Raw genomic sequence first — 20,571 nt, 5'->3', positions numbered from 1 at the left:
TCTGTATGTATTTCTAAAGACTAGGGGACCAAGATCAAGCCTGTAATTAGGTTACAGATTTTTCTTTCATATACATGCAAACATATATGTGAGATTTACATTTTAAAATGGAAAATTCAGTTAATATTTTCATTTGTTTGCTTCATAATACTTGGAGAATATTAAAGATATTTCAATAAATATATAGGAGAACCACCCTTTTAATACTTTATCCATTGATTAATTGGTTCAAAAGAAATATCCCCAACACAAATTGTATTGCATAAGAGGCATGACATGGATCACTTTTTGTGACTCACATCTTTATAGGATGCCTCAGATTGTGAAGCCAGCACTTAGCCAGCATTTTCAGAGGATAAAACATCTCACAGGTGGAGGATTGTTTCTACACATTATAACCTTTGCTAGCTGACTCTAAGCACATATTGCAGGAGTACGGCAGCTTGTGCACATTACCTATGGGGGGTGTTTGTTTCTGGCTACTTGTACATCTCATCTATCACTCATATTGGAAAGAGGGGGGGAAGTCATCACTTCAGAAACACAACTGTGGTTTTTAAACTTCTAATTTGACATCAAGTCCTGTGAAGCTACTTCCCTAGCTTACATTATCTCAAGCTGCAGCTTAAGGCAGGAATAAAATGAAATTTGAAGCACATCAAGCCTTACCAGGTGTCCTTGGAATGATTTCCCAGGTTAAGATATACTATGAGTGCATTTTGCATGTTGTGTATGATCTGCCTACCCTATGGGCCCCTACACCCTTGAAGGCTCCATGAGAAGCAGCCCCATTACATGGATACATACATGGGTGTCAGAGTCACAGCACCAGCAGGTCTGATCAGCACCAGGTTTCCCCAGAGAAACCGCCCTTTACAGGAATAGAGCCCCTACCGTTCCTACCAACTGCATTTCAAGAAGTGGATGTTCAGCTGATGTGTTTAGGATCATCCAGCCAATCTTACTATCAGGCCTCTCCTTTCTTTACCCGCCCCCCCCCCCCCCAGCTGGTTTTGGTGGTTACTGCATTCAACTCTAAGAACAGAGGCTTTCCACTCACCTCAGTGGCTCTGCTTGCTCTTTTAAAAGCAACAAGTGAAGTCATTTCAACGTTGTCACTTCAAAAGTCCCACGTAGTGGCGGGGTTTGCTGGAGCTGGTTGCTGCAGCTGTCAGTACAGTATAAAATTTTTCCATGCTGCTGTCAGTAAATAAAATGGAAGTTATTTTGCCATTCTGCTTAGGCACGGTTTACAAAAACAAAACAAAACAAATCCTTTCTTTCCTTTTCTCTTCCTCCCACCAAATAAAAGAGTGGGGTAATCCAAATAAAAGTACTGACATTGTCCTTATTTTATAAATACACAAGGACTGTGTGATGACTTGTTCAAGTCTTGCTGTTCCAATGAAAAATACCTGGTTATTCTCACTCCTGGTGAAGCCATTTGGATTTGATGAAATATCTTTTTTTCTCCCCCCCCCCACTCCCCGCCCCAAACTTCCCAGGATATCCAGTGAACACTCGCCAAAGCTTCAGATCCGGAGCCACAGTTACCTGAGGGCGGTGAGCGAAGTCTCCATCAACAGGAGCCTGGACAGCTTGGACCCCGCGGGGCTGCTGACGTCCCCCAAGTTCCGCTCCCGCAACGAGAGCTACATGAGAGCCATGAGCACTATCAGTCAGGTGGGTGACATGCACCCACGGCAGCCTGGAGAGCAGCCACCACACTGGACACCAGCTGAGCCCTTGCAATAAAAGAAACTGGATTTTGCTTCAAGTGGAATCAGGCCATTCCATGCCACACATTTTTTAAGAAAACAGGAATGTTTTCACACAGTCTTGTTTGAGAGTGTAACATTTAATAATGCCATAACCTGCCCCTTGCAAATGGATAAGTGGTACAACATGCAATTCCTTTAAAGGAGCTGTCTAACTTTTTGTTTTTCTTTTCCAAAAGCAGGTGCTCATCAACAATGTCCTTAAACAAGGTTCTCTTAAGGATCTTGTGCTCAGTACCTCAAATCAAATTTTTTGGAATGCCTCCAAAAAAAAAAGTTCACATGCTGAGTGAAACGCTAAAGGAAAATTAAGTGTTTTTTAAATTAAGTATTAATTAAAATCTGTAGTATTTCATATTTCACAATTTTATTCGTATTTTACTAGAAATGTTAGAGCTTTCTTTATGCTTTTGTGTACATTCTTAACCCTGTGCACCCTCTGAACTTTTCACCTGTATAGTACAAGTGTTACCGTATATATATTAAGTGCAAAGGTCTGTCCGTATGTTGCCCTGAAATCCTGTAAGACCTCTTCATGCTTGTTCTAAACTAGAAGAAAAATGAAGCCCACTGTGACACATTCAGTTTCTGAGTTTTTGCATCATAAAATAGCCTGTCCTTGCATACAACATGCTTGTACGGTTGAATTGGTCAGGAACAGATCTGAAAGAAATGCAAAAGTGCTATCACTCTACAGGGCAGTGGGCCAGTAGTTCATTTGCTAAATCCTGTAGCTCCTTGGTATGATTTTTGGCTTGTTTGCTTAAGTGGATCATTTGGATAAACCACTTGGATAAAAGAACTTTCTTACACTAGAACAGAAGTGCAGCAGGCAGGATTCGTGGTGCCAGATGCTGGCCCCTTATTACTGGCATGTCAAGTCATTGCAATGTCAAAAAAAGTCCATGACATCATTGATGCCAGTACTTCAGCTACGGCCATACCAAGTATGTGTGCCATTCAGAATGGAGCTGTAGTTTGAATTTCTGCAGTATTCTGGATTTGGGCACTGCAACTTCAGAGTATTCACCTGTGTATTTTATAGTGAGGCACTTTGCATAGGGTACAGGCTGACGCTTTAGAAAGAGGGTCAGGATGTATCTAGGAGGAAACAGAAGTGAAATTCAGGTCTCAGAGGCAAGTATATGAATATTAGGTTAGGTTACTTATTTAGCTGGACACCTAACACTTACACAAAGCTGTCTGCCAAAGAGTGAGCATCATTTGCCAATGTGAAGAAGTTGGGTTGTTTTATTCTAAAAAAAGCATGAATTCAGAGATCTGTATTTGGGGATATGGCTTTCTCTGCCATAGTAAGATTGTTCTTTATGACGTATTATCTACTACTTTTCCATGCTCTTTTAAATTTCCCTTTGAAAAAATATGTTCTACTCTTTAAGATTTCTCTTTTCAGTCACGTCTACAAATAGTCAGCATAACATTTTTCTTGGTAAAGTTAATCCTGGAAAAGAATTTCTAACTTTTTTTTCTACCACCCTAACACAGTCTTATCTTCTCCTGCTATCTTGGCCTTTTGTACACTTGAAAACTAACCAAATCCTCAAGTGATGCTTTCCATGTGCACGTTTCCTACAGTGATAATTATTGTGCTTTAATGCCAAACTCAAGGCTCGATTCTCAGTTTAGAAACATGAGCATCAGTTACTAATTAAGCCGAGGTAAATGGTTTCCAGGTTTGTAAGACCTGTAGCAAGGCCACATGCTTTTGAATGTTCTTTAACCTGTGTGAGTGCAAGTCTTTGTCACCACCTAGTGTCTGCTCCACAAAGGGTCTAAGCCCTCACTCTCAGCCAGAGATGTAGTTGTAAAAACTTTTTTCCCTTGCAGCAAAGCTGGTTCCCTTATCAGCCTCCTCTTCCCAACTGTTTGTTACCACTTCTACCCTCGAGCTTCCCAGTCCCTTAGGTTTATCACTGTGATTGCCTGTGGGTTGCATTGATTGTGTACTGGGGTTAAGCTGACTTTTTTTTTTTCTTCTCACCCCCTAAAGAAAGTGTGATTTTTGTTTTTCAATGTGATGGTCATAATCGCCGAAGGTTCAGCCTCTGCTGTGAGCCCAGGGTGACATAAACCAGACACTGCTATGAGGACTCCCAGCTTCCCACCAGTCTCGGCAGGAACCAAGAGCCTAAACCCTGCTGAATCTCTGCCTAACGCCTCTGTCTCCCCGTTTAGTACATTTTTTTTTTCCCCTAACAATAGTTGCTTTGTAAAATGGAATGTGTTTATGTGCCATTCACCTGTTCTTCACGTGTGAAGGGCTCTTCTAACAGGTGTTGGCCATTGTGCCACTGTAGCTTGTGAGCATTTTTACTAGGTAGGCTGGTGTATGGGATGTTCTGAACCTGCCCGGTCTTTGCCTGCAGGTGAGTGAGATGGAGGTGAACGGTCAGTTCGAATCCGTCTGCGAGTCAGTGTTCAGTGAACTTGAGTCTCAGGCAGTGGAAGCACTGGATCTGCCCATGCCAGGCTGCTTCCGCATGAGGAGCCACAGCTACGTCAGAGCCATTGAGAAGGGCTGCTCCCAGGACGACGAGTGCATATCGCTGCGGTCCTCATCTCCCCCACGTACAACCACCACAGTGAGGACCATCCAAAGCAGTACTGGTGAGTAGCAAAAAGGGAAATCTGGAGGGGTGGTGGAAAGTGAAGGTACCTTTCTGTGCAGCTCCATCAGATCAATGATGAGCTCTTCTCTGTCAGACACCATAAGACACGTAAGAGAGTCTGTGTTTCACCAGGGAGCTGGACAGACTAATCAGCCTAAAACTACACACAGACAAAGGCTGATGCAATTGTGGTGCCTCCTATGTCCAAGCTAATTTATTCTGGGCTAAAAGCACATAGAAGGGAAGTCCAAGGTCATGTTGTCTCTCACTCTCCTCCGCAAAAGAGCAATCACAATTTGGCAAGGCTGAACAAGAATGCTCTGGGTTAGTAGCTCTGCTGGCTCTTACCAGCAGAGGAGGGTCCCTCTGCTGAGTTTTTCTACAAACATGAGGTGATCTTTGTCTTTTCTAAAAGTTACAAGTTACTGGAAGTGTTGTTTAATGGCTTGGAGAGACTGTTACAGCTCTCTAGGCCGTATCTCAGAGGTGGGAATGAAGAAGGGAAGAAGACGTCTACAGGTCAAAACATGCATATTCACATCCTGCCGTTATTCTTTCTGCAGTTCAAACTATTTAAGTCTTGCAAGAGAGAGAGGTTTCAGTCTAAATGTGAGACTTACAAACCTTCCTTTCAATGTTTGAAGTTGCTTTTCTTTTGGAAATAACCATGATGAATTCCAGATTCTGTCACCAAAATTAGTGCTTAAGGGGAAGAAAAAGTAAATCAGAAACCAAAATCCAAATCTGCTTCTCTCATTCAGGAAAGCAAGAGGCAGGAACCATTACATGTGTGTGCTCTTCCCTGTAGGAGGATGAGAGGGCCTCTCTCTTTTGACTTCTCTGCATCCATTCCACTGCTTTACACAAGCTTCATTTACTATTCATGTACTATTCATATTCATGACTAATATTGATTATTATAAGTATTTCACTGTACCTACTATCTCTTTTCCTGGATCTTTAATTTCTGTTTTCTGTACTCCAAACTTTTGCCTTTTTGTGTGTTATCTCACAGGTGCAGTTGTTTATACCCTGTAAGTTCCTTATCTCTCACTCCAGTCTTTGTTAAAGCCTCTTTGTCAACTGGTTTATGTCATCAAAGGACACTTTCAATTCTTTTACCAAAAATGTTCAGCTTAATTCATGATTTTTCTAAAAGTAACAAGTTTAAGTACTGTTGGAAATACATTGGCAGTACATCACAAATGTCAAAGCATTTTTAACAAATGCTGCAGACCAGTTCTCATCTAAATCACTAACCCTTAAGAAATAGCATTCATGTGACAACATTTCTGCTATAAAAGTAGTTCTTGCATGCACATGGGGTTTGCACCACACCACAAAGACAGGATTTACATAAGGTGTGTGTTACTTCATTGTATGGTATTAGCTTGTGTCAAATGTATTCTGAGGCAAAAGCTGAAGGATGGGAGTTTTCAGGGATTTTTCAGTGTACATTTCCCTTTGTTAGATCAACTTGGGTATTCCAGAGTGGTTTTTCAGTTGTTTGAGAATGGCTTTGTTAACACTTTTCCTTTATAAGTATAACTGGAATCATTAATACAGAAGAGAATAAGTATTTTTTAATTATCTGTATGTAGGATGTTGTTTCTGTCACTTAGAAAAATGGTGCTTGTTTTCGGGATGATGGCATATAAATGGAGAAGGTTGGCTGAATGTATGAGCCAAAACCACTGAAAAACCTGAAAGAGGAAAATTGTTATTGTAAATTGTCTCTTGCTTATGCTCGTTTTTTGTAGCACAACCACAAGCAAAGGCCTGGCCTTTTCTCTGGGTAGCTGGCTTTATTAAAAAAATCATATGAACAAAGCTATGTTATTGAAAAATGTAATCCAATGGGTCTGCCTTGGGTTACTGCTTCTGTAGTCAGCCCCGTAAAATGCAGAGAGAGGAGTGGTTTGCAGCCCTCTCTTTGGATGTCCATAGAAGTTTTTAAAGACTGTTGTAGGTATCTATTTTCTGCTGTGGGAATTTTACTGAGTTATCTTTCCATAACTCAGCCCCGATTCTCGGGCTCCCAGCCCAAGGGCCCATCCCTTGCACTGGTAGCATTTCAGACAACTTGTCTCTTTTACTACCTGACTTACATATGACTACCTGTTTAATACAGATTAGAGCTGAATTAATTCTATCCAAAAGCATCTATACTGACTACCTTGCTGTTGCCTGTAGCTGGCTCACAGCAGAGAAACATGAAAGGTATCATTGATGGTTTCTATTAATATCTGCTTCAACAAAATAGGAAATGGCACAACAGCTAGGCAGATGTGAAGAAAGGAGAAAGGTATCTCAGACTTATCTCCACTGAGGTGATGTTTCAAATGCTTTTTGGGGAGATGTAAGGACAGTTATGATCTAAAGAACAGATTTAACATCCCCAAATGAGAGACCTGTCCCCGTGCCCCAAAACATCTCTGCCTGTGCAACCAAGCAAGGTTCCTTTCATCAACATTAGCAATTCTCTCAGGGACCTGGCTTTCCATTCACTAGTGCACAATGCTGTGATCATAGACTGATATTGGGAATTTCTTTGACTGCTGGAAGCCCAGGAGAATGCCAACTTGATGATGATGGAAAAGACAAGAAAGCTGCCTGTCCACTGGATTCAAAATTATTCCTCCAGAGCAATGACCCACAGCTTTCCAGGGCATCCGGATAAAAATATTAAGCAAGCACTATGGGCAAGAATCTCATTTAGGCCTGTTAGCCTATTCTACAGTAGTTGCAGCCTCAGGTTTTAATTTCCTTTTGCCGCATAGCATTGGAGGTTTAGTTCTGAAATTAGGAATACATCTCTAGTGGTGTAGCTGGTCAGTTCCTGAGGATGTGCTCAACCTAACTGTAAATCCAGTGCTAATGCACGAGCTGTGGAACAGAGCTCAGCTACAGGTGACTGCCCAACTGGTGACCTCTGCAGCCTGTGCTGGTCTTAGTGCTATTGTGGTAACGCTGCGGGGTGACTGCATCTGGCTGAAACCCAGTCCGAGTGTGAAAGTGAGGGTGTAGGCACAAACCTGTTGACATCAATAGGATGAAGTGTTATACTGTGAGTGGGGAAAAAAACCCTAACCTCACCAAAATGAAGTTTCTGCATATATCTGGGAGGTGAGTACTTTGTTCATACGGCAATCTTGTATGGGAAAAGATGTTTTATCCTTGTTTTTAAATGAAGGATTTTGAAATTAAGAAGAGAAAATACAATCTTACCGCTTAAATAGAAATAGAAATACCTGCCATGTCACAAATTCATCATGCCTTGAAAGCTAAGCAGTTGAAAAGGTCCATTCACCCTTGTATTTCCTCGCTTGGAATCAGTCGTACCTGGGGAGGCAGCTGCAACCTGCACCGGCCAGGGCCCGTCCCTGGGAGCAGGGCTGTGCAGGCTGGGAGCTACAGCAGCTCTGAAGTGCTGGCATATGTTATACACCATAGCCTGCACTAAAACTTACCACTTGTGTCATTTGGTCTCTTCAGAGGAATTTAATGAGCTGTGAGTTATTACATAATTTGATCCCAGGTTATTTGCAGATGCAACCATTGTAGCTGAAACTCTTCAGCCAACAGATTCAGTCACTAAATAGGTAGCCTTTCAACAGTTTTAAGTCTGTAAATCATTTCAATAAGCTTAAAGAATACAGTAATTAAGAAGCAATGAAGTTTTAAAGTAGTCTAAAGAACATCTTTCTCCCACATTTCTTGTGTCTGTGTTTCTAAACCATGCCTGTGCAGCCCTGCACGTTTCTTTGCTGCAGACAAGCCTGATGACATTGTGAGGGTTCAGGCATTAGCACATGCGGATACAAATATATAATTGAGATTGGGTATGTTTAATTTGAAAATGATGTCTCCGTGAGAGGTCAAGTAGTAACGTCAGGAAAAATTCTGCCCTAGATTGCAATAAGTATTTTCTCAATGTCTATCCTCTCTACAGTCAGGTAAACAGAAATATCAAAGTTATCTGCAGCAATGCCATCTGGTGATTCTCAGTAACATTACACTTCTGCTTAAAAGCAAAGCAAACAAAAATCCCAAGGATATCATGCTGTGTAGCCAGCAGGTTAGAGAAGGACTGAGAGTTATCACAGTATATGCTAATTACAGTGCTTCAGCTGAGCAAGCTGTTTTCCTTCCGTTCGTTGGAACATCTGACCAAGAGGGGTCAGGTATTTTGTGAAAAATCTCTAAGGGGCTGCCTAGCCAATAAAAAAAGAAAAAAAAAAAAAGAAAAATGCAAACAACTTTAAAAATAGACTTGTGCCAGGCAGAATTAAAAAATAAAATCAAATCCTGTGGAGAAGGAAGCAGTAACTGACTGTATGCCAGCTGTGTCCAAGCTCTTTTGGACTCCTCAGAGCTTTCCTTTCAGAGACTGTTCTGTCCAAAAAGAAACAAGGAATTAGGATTTCAAATTTGTTTTCCAGTTGAAGCTAGGATTGGTTTCTGGATCTGTACCAAAATTAAGACATTTCTACAGAAGTGCTGAAGAAACGTAACTAAGTTAAGGCCTTCATGCAGATGTTTAACCTTAAAATAGATTTGAAGAGTGTAGAAAACTGTTTGACAAAGAATTTCCATGGTTCATTTCCTCTGTTTCCTTGAGTAATCCTGAAATGCAGTCTGCCTTTGGATCGCCTATCAAATTGCTTAAACCAGCACTTTAAAATGTTTTCCTTTACTAACGAGGAGCTGACCTTGGAGGAGAACACTGTTTCCAATTCCAGAGGCATCTAACTGTATCTAGAGCAAGTTTCATCTTGTCTATCCCAGAAGTCAGCTTTATGAATGTTAAGCTCCACATCATTAAAACCCCCGCCATGTTTATGAAGCCAGTGGAAGTTTTTAATAAGAGAAACTCAGAACAGAGCTCTTGCTGGAACATTTAACTGACTTAAAGCTAATGCAAGGCACTCGTGGAAATAGCTCTGATAATAAGCACCTGAGATGGAGCAGGACTGAGCCATGTGAAGGAGTCAACCATGGAAGGGCTACCCAAACTTTTGGCAGGTTGCATCAGCTCGGTTTGCATGTGGCGTAGTTTTATGCCAACTGAGAACAGGAATTGAAATAAGTTTGATAAATTCCATTTTGCCTTTTGGCTGTAAAGTCTGTATGTCCCGAAGACACATGGAACTTTGTGGCCTGAAAGACTGGGATTACTGGAATAAATATTACACAGGCCCCTACTCTAAGAATACTTCGTAGTTACAGCTGGGTTGCAGTTTAAGTGATGTCAGGTAGTGGAATGTATTACATCAATTTTTCATCATCCTCCCTAGTTCTGCCTCTTTTCTCTGTGTGATTATGAATATTGAATTTAAACTGTTTGGCCCTGTCTGAGACACTGCCCAGATGTGGAGAGAGACAACCTGTGGCATTCACCCTGGAGCTTGGTGATTTTGGTTTCTTTCTGACAAGTCCACTTTCCCTCACAGCACTTCAGGGAAGAGCTCAGTCCTTGCAATTTCAGGTAAGGCTTGAGGTGACTTGCTGAGCATAAGGGCACAGCAAAAGCTCAGAACTTCCTAAAGGGAAAGGGTGAGAGAAGGACTTTGTTTTGTAGGTTACAGCCTATTTATTTTTTCCACCTCTGAAAGCATAAAGCTTAGAGGAGTTAAAAGTGGTCTCCAAAGTTATAAATGTCTTTCAAATGCAGGAAATGAAAGACTTGTAATACCCTTTGGTATTCAATCTTTGCTTACTATTTTTACTCTTCATTTGCTTGATATGCTTCTAAACTTTTGGGCTAAGGCTCTTAGTGAGCTAAGAATATAAGAATATAAGATCTTAATCATTCAAAACAGATCTTAAAATGTCTTGAAGGAATGTGTTGTCTTACTTCGTGAGCATTTCCAGAAGCGCAGAACAACTCTGCTATTTTGTTCAGATAGTGCTTGTGTGGTTGACTTCTCTAGTTGTCCAAACGACTTGGACAACTCCAAGACTGCAAATGGGTATATCACACTCCAGCCCCACTAACTGTCAATATCCATGTGTCTCTCATGCTGGAGAGTGCCACACTGGGCACAGACTCGAGATGTGGTCTCACCAGCACTACACCTCCCTCAAACTGCCAGCTGTACTTTGGCAAAGACTGCCTGACATGCAGTCAGCAGTCCTCAGTGCAAGGTTACACTGCTGACTGCTGCTCAGCCTGCTGCGCTGCAGGACTCTGCAGGCATTTTCTGATGCTGGGAATAGGATGGCCATCAGACCTGTAGATTTGACAGTCTCAAATGAAACAGGAAAAACCATAATTTTTCAGGAGAAGGAGATCTTCAACAGAAATCTGTATCACTCTATGAAAAGAACTTTTAAGTAGATTGCTCATCTAGTGGCAGCACAGATAAAGAGGATGCGGTGATTACTGACATAAAATGTAATGTTTCATTATTTGCTAGTCTCTTCTTAATTTCTTTACAGAGCTGAAAACTTGTATGGAAGCCCTTTGCATGTGTCTGTATGGAATGTGCCTAAATACATTCTGTCATTAATTCATTTCCTCTGATTATACTGCATACACTAAAGTGATAATCATTTCAGGTGACCAGACTTCTATAGTTCTCCCTAAAGGAGTACAGATCGTGTTTGGATTTGAACTATGCTTTTGCTTCAGACTAGGTTTGTGTGTTATCAAATGTACCACTATGTGGAGATTGTTGTAGGAGTGTCCAGGGCCCCAGTTAGATGGAGACCCTCTTGTGTACTGATGCCGTGAGACAGCCCTGGTCCCATGGTTGTGCACCCCACTCCTGCTGGTGTGCACATTCTTTGTATAAGTACCCCTGATGGAGCCTGCAGCCATGCCTGTCTGAGCATATTAAAGCACCTGAATGTCCAGCACCTAGCTGAGACAAAATAGCACTTGATTTACCCTAACAAATGTACAGGAGGGTATTACAAGCAAAATAGTAATTTGAAGGTTGCAGTGTTGACTGAGCACTGCATGCCTCAAGTCTCATTAGCTGAGAATTAACTGTTTTCTAAGCCTATAAACAAACATGAAACCTCAGTGATTTTGCCACAATCCAAGAAACAGTGGCTAAATCAACCATCTCTTCTGTTCATTGCTGCAAGGCAAGTCTACCCTGTGACATCAGGCTTGGCCTGGCTGACAGGTCTGCCTCAGGTAAAAGCAGCAGTTTAGCTCAGGTCTGGTGTCTTAACAGCAAGCTCAGGTGCAGAGCCAGGCTGATGTGACTTCAACAGCTCTGACTTGGCAGCCTTGTCTATCTGCGTTTTTGGGGACAATGTTTTCTGACTTACAGGCGGGAGTAGGAACCAAACCCCTTTGAACTATGCCTGGAATTACATTGCAAGGAAGCAGGTTTCCCGTAGCAGTGCCAACTTAATCACAAACTAATGGGTGGAATGTGCAGCAGAATATAAAATAAACCCACAGTCCGTTTCCACTTACATATTGTGGGAGGACAGTATAACCTTTATCCAAAATGTTTTTCTTGGGGACTGGTCACTGCTCTAAACCAATAGAACTCTGAGCATTAAGGATACATTGTCCCTTAGCTGAGATGCCGATAACAAATGAAGGGCAAATAATTCATTTTTACTTTATGGAGAAATACAATGAAGATCTGAATCTTTTCTTTGTTCTGGCTTATTTCCAAGGCAATGTTTTTGTGATGGCAGTGACAGAAATGAGCTGAATCAGTAAGCTGAAGACATGCCCCAATTTATGTAATGCGATCACATTTTCAGTAATAATTCCTGCTGTTTTCCTAAAATAGACTAATGGGGTCGCTTTTAACTACAGTTGTCTTTTGGGAAGCAAGAGTTAGGACTCTTTCCTGAAGGGGCTATGCTTAATTAATACATCCAGTGTATAAAAATAACTCAGGTTGTTCTTTTTAGTGTGTGCTACTGTCCAGTCTTCAGCAATGTGTTGCCACCCACCTGCAGTAAGTTCCACGTCATTCCTTTAAGACAAACCTGAAAATTTTTATTATCCTCAGGTATAATAATTACAAAGCTCTCTTGAGCCATGGCATATTCCAAGAAGGTACAGACAAGATATTTGGTGATGATGGGCTTTTTAAAGTGACTGAGTGATTTTGGATTTTAAAAAAACTAAGTAAGAATTTTTAATAAGTGGGTTTAATAAGTACAGCTCTGCAGGGCCCCTCTTGTACTACAGCAATTTGTTTGGAGCTGTTATATTTCATCATGTCAGTAATTCCCATTTCAGAGCTTAGATATGATGCATTAGGTACTGGATTCAGTAAATAATTGCACATTTTCATGCTTCCTAAATATGTGTTTATGCAACAGTCTAATGGTAATTGGCTCTTTGAAGCTATGGTGGACTATGGGGTACGTATGTTATTAACCACTTTTTGAAACAGAGACTGCCTTTTTTCTTTAGTAATACCACAGATAAACCCAAAGGAAATGTGGCAGCAAAGAAATCTGTACATTAAAAAAAAATTACAGAAGCTCTGAAGTATACACAAAGATGTGATTTACTCTTTTTATTTCTTGCTATTACACTGATCTTACTGCACTGCTTCTTACAATGCTCAATAACAAAGCACAGTGCAACTCAAATACTGGGATCTGGAAAACGCCTAATGTTGTTTTGCAAAGAGGGACAATCTAGCTGCCATCACAGTCTAATATTCCCTTTTATCAAAGGCACACTGTAGGCAGATGCTGGTAATCTGTTCTAATGCTACAACCTTTGTCTGGCCTCTCGAGGGGGAAATGGATGTATTGGTCTTTGGAAATTGTTTTCCCTTACTGAATTTGGCTTTGGTCAGATGGGAGAGTGCTAAATTGCATTCCACTTAAAATGCAGTAAGCCATCTGAGCAGAACAATTCGTAGTTGCTTTGATCAAGGATTTGAGCTAAGCTATCAGAGGAGGAAAAAAAACCCAATAAATAATATCACAGAACCCTCTACTGTGACAGATCTCTTGCTTGTTCTGTTGAGAAAGACGCCTACTTTTTGTCTCTGCACAGTCGAGACGATGGTGGCTTGATAACCATTCTCTTTGCTGTAATGATTTTTCAAATTAATTCTGTCTTTAGCTAAAGTAAAATGTAGATCTGTATCCCTCTGGGAAGGTTTAGATGGAAGTCAGAACATTGTAATAGTATAACAAAATAAATGCTGGCAGACTCTTTGTTTAAACAAAGCAGGCTATTTCTGTTTCAAAATTCCTTGCTCTCAATTTCTTTCAACTCTCTTCTCCTGAACTTTGCTAAGAGTCAAATAAAATTATGTACGTCTGTGGCAGGAAAAAGCCAGGGTCTTAGTAGACCAAAAATAAACACACTATGAATAAAACCCAACCTATCCATGAACTACTAGCCCCAATTTGACTGCCTCAGGAAGTCCCGAGAAAATCTGCCACTTTCCATTTTGCCTGAAGGGTAATTTACACCAAGCGACAGAATTAGCTGTCGCCTGGTGCTGTGGCCTTGTGCTGTCTTATCTCACACGGTTCCTGGAACTCTCATGTGACATTTTGCCATTTGCCTCTTTTTTTTAAAAAAAAAAAGGTGGGCAAGACGGTATTCAGAGAGGTGGAGGTGGGGTGAGGGGAAGTATTGCATCTGTGTTGGAAGCTCTGATAGTGTGGTTTGCAAGGCTGTAATCTAGGTGAAGTCAGTTATTGTCTTGTTACATACTTCCAAGGGAGCTGGCTCTGTGCTTATACATATTGCTTTATGCCATCTCTTCCCCTCTTTGGGATGTTAATATGGGGAAGTTAGATCATGTTTAAAGTGATATTAATGCACAGCTAAGATCAAAATGCTTATTCTCTTTTCTTCTGAAAAGGGAGACAAATAAAGGCAAGAAGTTGTTAGTTACAATTTCCAATACCAACATTCACCCTTCCCAAATCTTCCACTAGGACTTTATCTACAGCCAAAAACCTACACCACGTTCACCCAAAAGTATACAGTGTCATTTTGTGTAAATGGGTGGTTTTGTTTAACCTCACATGAGCTACCTGCAGGGCTAATGCTTGAACAGACACTTCTTGTCTACACAGACTCTGCAGCCTGCAGCACATCAACATCTGTTCTGGCGTCACATACTTCCACAGATTACACATGGCATTATGAATGAGAACACCCTCCCATAATCTGATTTACCTTCCCAATCATCCCCCTTTCTGGACTTCAAACACGTGCTACAGTCCTGAGAGCATTTTCCTGTTTCTGTCAATGCTTACTGAGAATCTAAGTATGTATCTCCCTTATGGAGAGTATGTACCGCTAAGTTAGTTGACAAGACTTGCGCTGAGTACAGAGATTGGTCTTATGTCCTGTGAGCTTGGGTGGGATTGTTGTGTAGGATGAAGGGGTACTGAACCTGAAAGCATGTTGCGGGGGGGGGGGAGGTGTATTTAATAAAGTATAATAGCCCACCCTACGGGTGACATGCAGCAATGGAGAAAACATGTATCTGTAGATAAGTAGGAGTTAAAGTAGTTTTTACTCTTAATATTATACTTTTTTTCTGAGTTCAGCATACCTCCTTTCATTGAAGGGCAAGAAGTGACAAAAGGGGAGGGAGAAGGACAAGGAGGAAACTGATTTTGAGTAGCAAAGCGGGTCCAGAATAGTTCCGTAAAACGGAAATGTGTCCGGCACTTCAAAAATCATTCATTTCAACAAAATGTAGTATCAGTAGCACCTTTCTCTGTGTGAATAGTTGATGGTGAGAAATAGATGCATAGAGCTTTTAACCTGAGTTTTTCCAAAATGCTTTGTCTTCTCTTTATTCCTTCATCACATATGACTCGGTGTGTAGACTAGGTGGAGACAGTGTGCTATCTAGCACATTTTATTGATGCTGTTTGATCCTCCAGTGTAGCCAGTTTTTGACACTTATTTTAGAATATGTTTTCTGGTTGTGATGAGTCTCCAGTTTCCCTGCAGGCAGGAGATATCAAGGGGTATGAGATGGTCATCAAATTAATGGCATGCAGAAGCCCTTTATTGCATTCAAATGGTTGGCAAAACTAGTGAATGGAAAATAATGAACATGACAGTAAGAGTAGGCACTGGATAGAAAGCTTAAATAGCTGTGGGAATTTGTGGGACTGTAGCAGCAGTGTTGGAATTTCATCAAGTGAAGGGTAACACTTTACCCCATCTGTTTTGCAGATACATTTTTTGATATTTTAAGTACAATATTGCAGATCAGAGCAGTCTGTTAAGCTGCAAAAGTGAGACAGATCTTTCTTTTCCTGCAAACTTTACTCATTGAGGGTCTAATTGTAAAAGGTGCTGAGGGTCCTCAGCTGCCAGCATCGTAGAATCAGCTCATAATTTCCATATGCCTGGTGTCACAGAAACATCTGGCTCCTCTCTTTCACTGCAGGTGCCTTTACAACCAGAAGAGTCTGGGTCAGGAGCATGAATCTGTTGGAATTCAGTTTATGATATTTTTTAGGAGATACAAATGTAAGCGTTTCTAGTCCTTTTCCTGTCAAAAGTTTTAATAGTGCAATCAGATCCCAGGGAATAATACAGAAATGGCTTGCAAAACATAACTTCTGGGGAATCTTTTCAAATGCTGGGGGTTTTTTTCCATTGTGCTGCTAGAAAAGATGAGATCCTGGGAAATGTCAGTGAGGTAAATACTTACACCTATGCTGTAGTAGCAGACAAATTAGCAGCACAAGAAAAACTGGTTTTTATGCAATGTCAAGATTGTTTCTGTCACATTCATAAAGGGAAGAGACAGAAGGGGTGGCTGTATCTTTCTTTCCACCCCCACAGCTAGTTCAGCAGAAAGAGATGGAGTGTGTCTTGCATCTGTGGTCCATAACATCATATTGTGAATTGACCACTGCCACCATATTTCATATACATGTGCTAAACGATGATAAAAAAAGACCACCCATTGCAAAATTAACATGACTCCATTAAAGAGATTATTTCTATTTGCACTGCAATCATGTGCACTTCCTGCAAACCATCTGTGTTTTCTCCTCCTCAACACATTAAGTTTGGTACATGCGTGTCCTTTGCATCACCTTTGAAGAACTGGCAAAAAAATCAACTTTGCCAGCTGATGATGATGAGAAGAGGAAGCCTTACTCCAGCTTCAGATGGCTGCCTCTCGAGCATGCATGGAGAGGAGTCAGGGTCTCTTTTAGGTGGCATTCTGGCCAATGTCTATGCAGAATCGCAAGGAAGAAAACCTTTTCATCCGAAGCCAGAACCTGTGTAATTGCAAAATCTTGCCAATTACTATCACTACTCTCCAAAGAAATTAGGGTTAGGGTTAGGGTTAGGGTTAGGGTTAGGGTTAGGGTTAGGGTTAGGGTTAGGGTTCCTTTGATGCCATTTCATGTTGCTAATTTGAATAATTATATAATAATTTCTGATTTTGGGAAAGAAGAAGCACTGAGAAGTTTTCCACTTGTATAGCTGTGCTCATGGTTCCTCTGTTCCCTAACTCAGCTGTTAGCCTGTGGGCCAGCAATGCCAGCCTATCACAATTTCATTGTTGCTATTTTACTGCACTCAGTAACATTAAAGGCAATCCACCCTTCTCGTTAGGCGACATAGCCTATTCCCTGTTGGTGTTAATGAGTCATTTGTATATTCTCCGAATTATTATTTCATCTTATTAGTACCGTCTCCACTTCAATTAGGTAGCAATGAGAAAGCTGCACTGCAAGCCATGAGTTCCTTGCATAAACAGAAGCTCCCAGTCAGAGAAGTACTGTTACGTTAGTAAAAACAAAAATTTGATTCACAATGTGATTGCTCTTGTGACAGGACAGGGTTCAGGTCATGCTAGCAATGAACCGTTGCAAAGAGGTTGTCTTACAAGAATAGCATTTGAGATTTAGAGGCTCTTTGTATTGCAACTTGCCAGAGATGAATGCATGTGTGAAATTCAATGATTTTACTTCTTGAAATGAAAACTTCTGTTAAACAGAAGCTAGTGGGCTATTGGAGAAGTGCTGGTAAGGCAATCCCAATACATCCTTCCACTGTCTAACCTTTAGGGAGAAAAATTACCAGGTTTATAGAACTTGATCAGCTACATCTCCATTTTTGTTAGCAGGATCTTCATTTTACATGGACTAGATCAAAAAAGCAGATTATGCAAGAGTGTTCCTTCTGGCCACTTGAGGAATTTAACAGTAGAATAACAGTTAATTCCTCATCCTGCATATAATTATGGCAAATTCTGCTGAGAGGATCAATTTTCTCCAGTCTCCGTTTTCCCTTTATCTAATCATATTCAGCAGGAAACTTTGCCAGTAATCTGACTGGCTCAATTCCACTTCATGACTGTTCTTTTACAAAAATCTCTTTTTGAACAAGTTGTTACAAATACAGTACAATTACAGTATATTGTGTTCTTTCAACTTACAGATTTAGAAATGTAAAATTTATGGGCAAATGTAAGGCCTGTATTTCATTCAGATGCATGGACTGTGTGGCACAGGGTCAAGTTTTTTAATAACTGCATATGCATTGCTGATTTATTTCATTTGATGCCTTCAGGGAGCCCTCATCTCATTAATGGGTCAGAATTGGCCATAAGGATCTACTCCAGCACAAGATACAAAACTGTTAACTAGGTTTAAACTAAATAAAATTCCCTTTACAAAAATAAGGTTGATAATAACAGCAGTAGTATGAATTAAGCCTAGTTCAGATATCTGAATAGTTATGAGCTAATCCATTTTTTCTTTTTATATACCATAACTGAAATGTTAAAAATTCTTATTGAACACTGAAGGCAACACTGTTTCCGTAGCTGAAGTGAATTTTGACCTGAAATAAATACATGCTAGATTATCCTCATTATTTCATGTCTTTTGAAGTTGAGGATATCTGTGAAATCACAACAAAATCATGCAGGTGTGCTTAGTGCTAGATCGTTCATAGGCGGCATGCTTGACAGGCTGTGATGTGTGACAGTGTCATGCTGTAGCTAGCAGCAGCCAAGGCGCAGCTCCGAATTTCACAGCTGCAGCAAGTGCTGAGGACAGACAGTTCCAAGGAGTGAAGTTCACCTGGGTGTGAACTGGAGCACAGCATGAACCTCACCAGCATGCCCTTTGTCTTTCACTTTTCTGGAAATCGTGCAACTGCCATGATACTGTCATTCCCCTCATTTGCAAAAATGAAAACTATTCTTACAACATTTAGAAAAACAGAAAGACATGCTTAGAAAGTAACAGCTAGCAAGCACTGTTGAAAGTGTAACAGAGGGCATTATCTGTTGCAACTCCTGCTTCCAAGGAGGCAGACATCTGATCCTGCAAACAAGGAATGTGAAATGATGGTTTTGATTTGGAAGGCTAATAAAATACTTCAACAGGTGCTGTACTTGAAATGTGCCCATTCTGTTGTAGAGGTTTGCAAATTTATTACTAAACAATGCTTATTTTCTTGAAAGCTGCTGTTGTGCCTTGGTTTTGTTAATTTTTAGTTTGTCAGTTTTATTCAATCTTGAAAGATTTTTAAATGGATTTTCCTGTTTACATTACTCGCATCAGTAAGTTCCATTGCTTCTACCCCTAATTTAGGGCACAAATTTGTCCCAGGCAGAAAGTTGCAGTATCAGTTCACATTCCCCTGAAGGATACCTGCTTGTGCTTTTGATAAAGGATCATTTCAAACTGAAAATGAATAAATGAGAACTTTCTTGGAGGTAACTGCAAATGTGGGTCATAGCTTTCCAACAGACCAATGACAAAAATGAGACGTGGCTGCTTCCTCCTCTGACATGATTGTTCTTCACTAGCATCAGCAAGTAAGCCGTACCAAGCAGTGCTGCAGCTCTCTGGCCTTTCACGTTGACACAGATGGAGATCACTTTTGCAAGACCTGAGGACAACTGGTTTTATTTATGCATATATGCTCATGTTGGAACAAAGGGAATCACATAAAGCAAATAGCTAATGATTTCTTCCAGAGATCTTCATTTAATGTATGGATGCCTGGTTCCCTTAAAGTCATTTTGTAGCAAGCATCGTTTCCTAGTAAAGACACTAAAGCAGAATGTAAACACTGTCTTTAAGATGGTCATCTTTCTTTTAAAAAGAAAGATAATGCATGACATGTTCAACAAGATGGTCTTCTTTCCAAAGCTAAATCTTTCTCACATGCTGAGGGTAAAAAAAACCATGAAGCACCACACCATGGCAAGGTACTTTGTATAAAAAAAAAACCATGTTGACATTTTCGCATGAAACCTTGGAAGTCAGATGTTCAACCCCAGGGCCAAGTGTTTGCCTAAGCAAATTCTCTTGGGGAGCTGCAAGAGCAAATGTCAAGAAGACAAAGCAGTCACCTCATAGGATACCTATAAACTGCTGATGACTCTGAGATGGATGAGGAGCCAGAATGGCACTGTGGTAAGCCTGGGACTAAAAATTAGGAGGGTGGTGATGGGCAAGGCAAGAAGACTTAGGTGGCAAGCCACAGGAGGAAACCTGTTAAACTGCGATCTCTAAGAGGACTCACCATGATCAGAGAGAGACTCAGCTGGGACCAGCTGGGACAAGACCTCAAGTCTGTTGATGTTTTGAGGTAGATCACATTCAGCCTATTCCTTATAGTGAGTTTCCCAAAAAGACCCAGGAAAGCTTTTGAACTTGATAAGTTTTACTAGACTTGAACTGGAAGTAGTTGGGTTTTAAAATACAGAAAACTCAAAGTGACTCAACAAGACAGCACAGAAATAAAAAAGGCTGATGAACATTTTGATGAAGAAGCTGGGAGTGAGGAACTGCTAAGCAGCCTGAAACCAGAGGCAGAGAGCCGTGGCTGGGACTGTTGGAGGGAAGACTGTGGCTTGAATGGCAAGGGAGTGTCCAGACTGGGGGAAGATGCCAGAGTAATAACTGCTGGAAGAGAAGGGTGAGCTGGGATTCCAGGGAGTGGCTGGAGAAAGAGAGAGAAATGGGAACAAGTTGGATGAAAGGGCAGAGAAAGGTGCAGGCTGGGTGAGGAGAAGTGGAAATGCATATTCTTGCACGCCACACTCCCCTTCAGAGTCCGGGTCAGGTTCCTGAGGTTTCCCTTTCTTCTTCATCTGTAAATGCCTACAGGCATGTGTGTCTCCTCTCCATGTCCACCTGGAACATGGTAGCCCCTGCTGTCTGTTACCCCTGGTGCTTCAGCCAGCAGTGAGGTG

At 41.0% G+C, this 20,571-nt stretch overlaps 1 protein-coding gene across 7 annotated transcripts in view; it reads left to right on the top strand.

Annotated features, from left to right (window-relative positions):
- Positions 1–20,571, top strand: part of DLGAP1 (DLG associated protein 1) — a 424,396-nt gene that overhangs the window by 323,953 nt on the left and 79,872 nt on the right. For all 7 annotated transcript variants that reach the window (XM_030012046.1, XM_030012047.1, XM_030012044.1 and 4 more), the window contains 2 exons: positions 1,506–1,683; positions 4,166–4,406. In XM_030012046.1, coding sequence (XP_029867906.1) covers positions 1,506–1,683; positions 4,166–4,406 — 419 coding nt within the window. The remainder of the gene's footprint in view (positions 1–1,505; positions 1,684–4,165; positions 4,407–20,571) is intronic.

This window comes from Aquila chrysaetos, chromosome 4 (assembly GCF_900496995.4).
Source record: "Aquila chrysaetos chrysaetos chromosome 4, bAquChr1.4, whole genome shotgun sequence".
NCBI classification, from domain to species: Eukaryota; Metazoa; Chordata; class Aves; order Accipitriformes; family Accipitridae; genus Aquila; species Aquila chrysaetos.
Note: the sequence above shows the minus strand (reverse complement) of the source record. Positions and strands in the feature narration are given on the sequence as shown.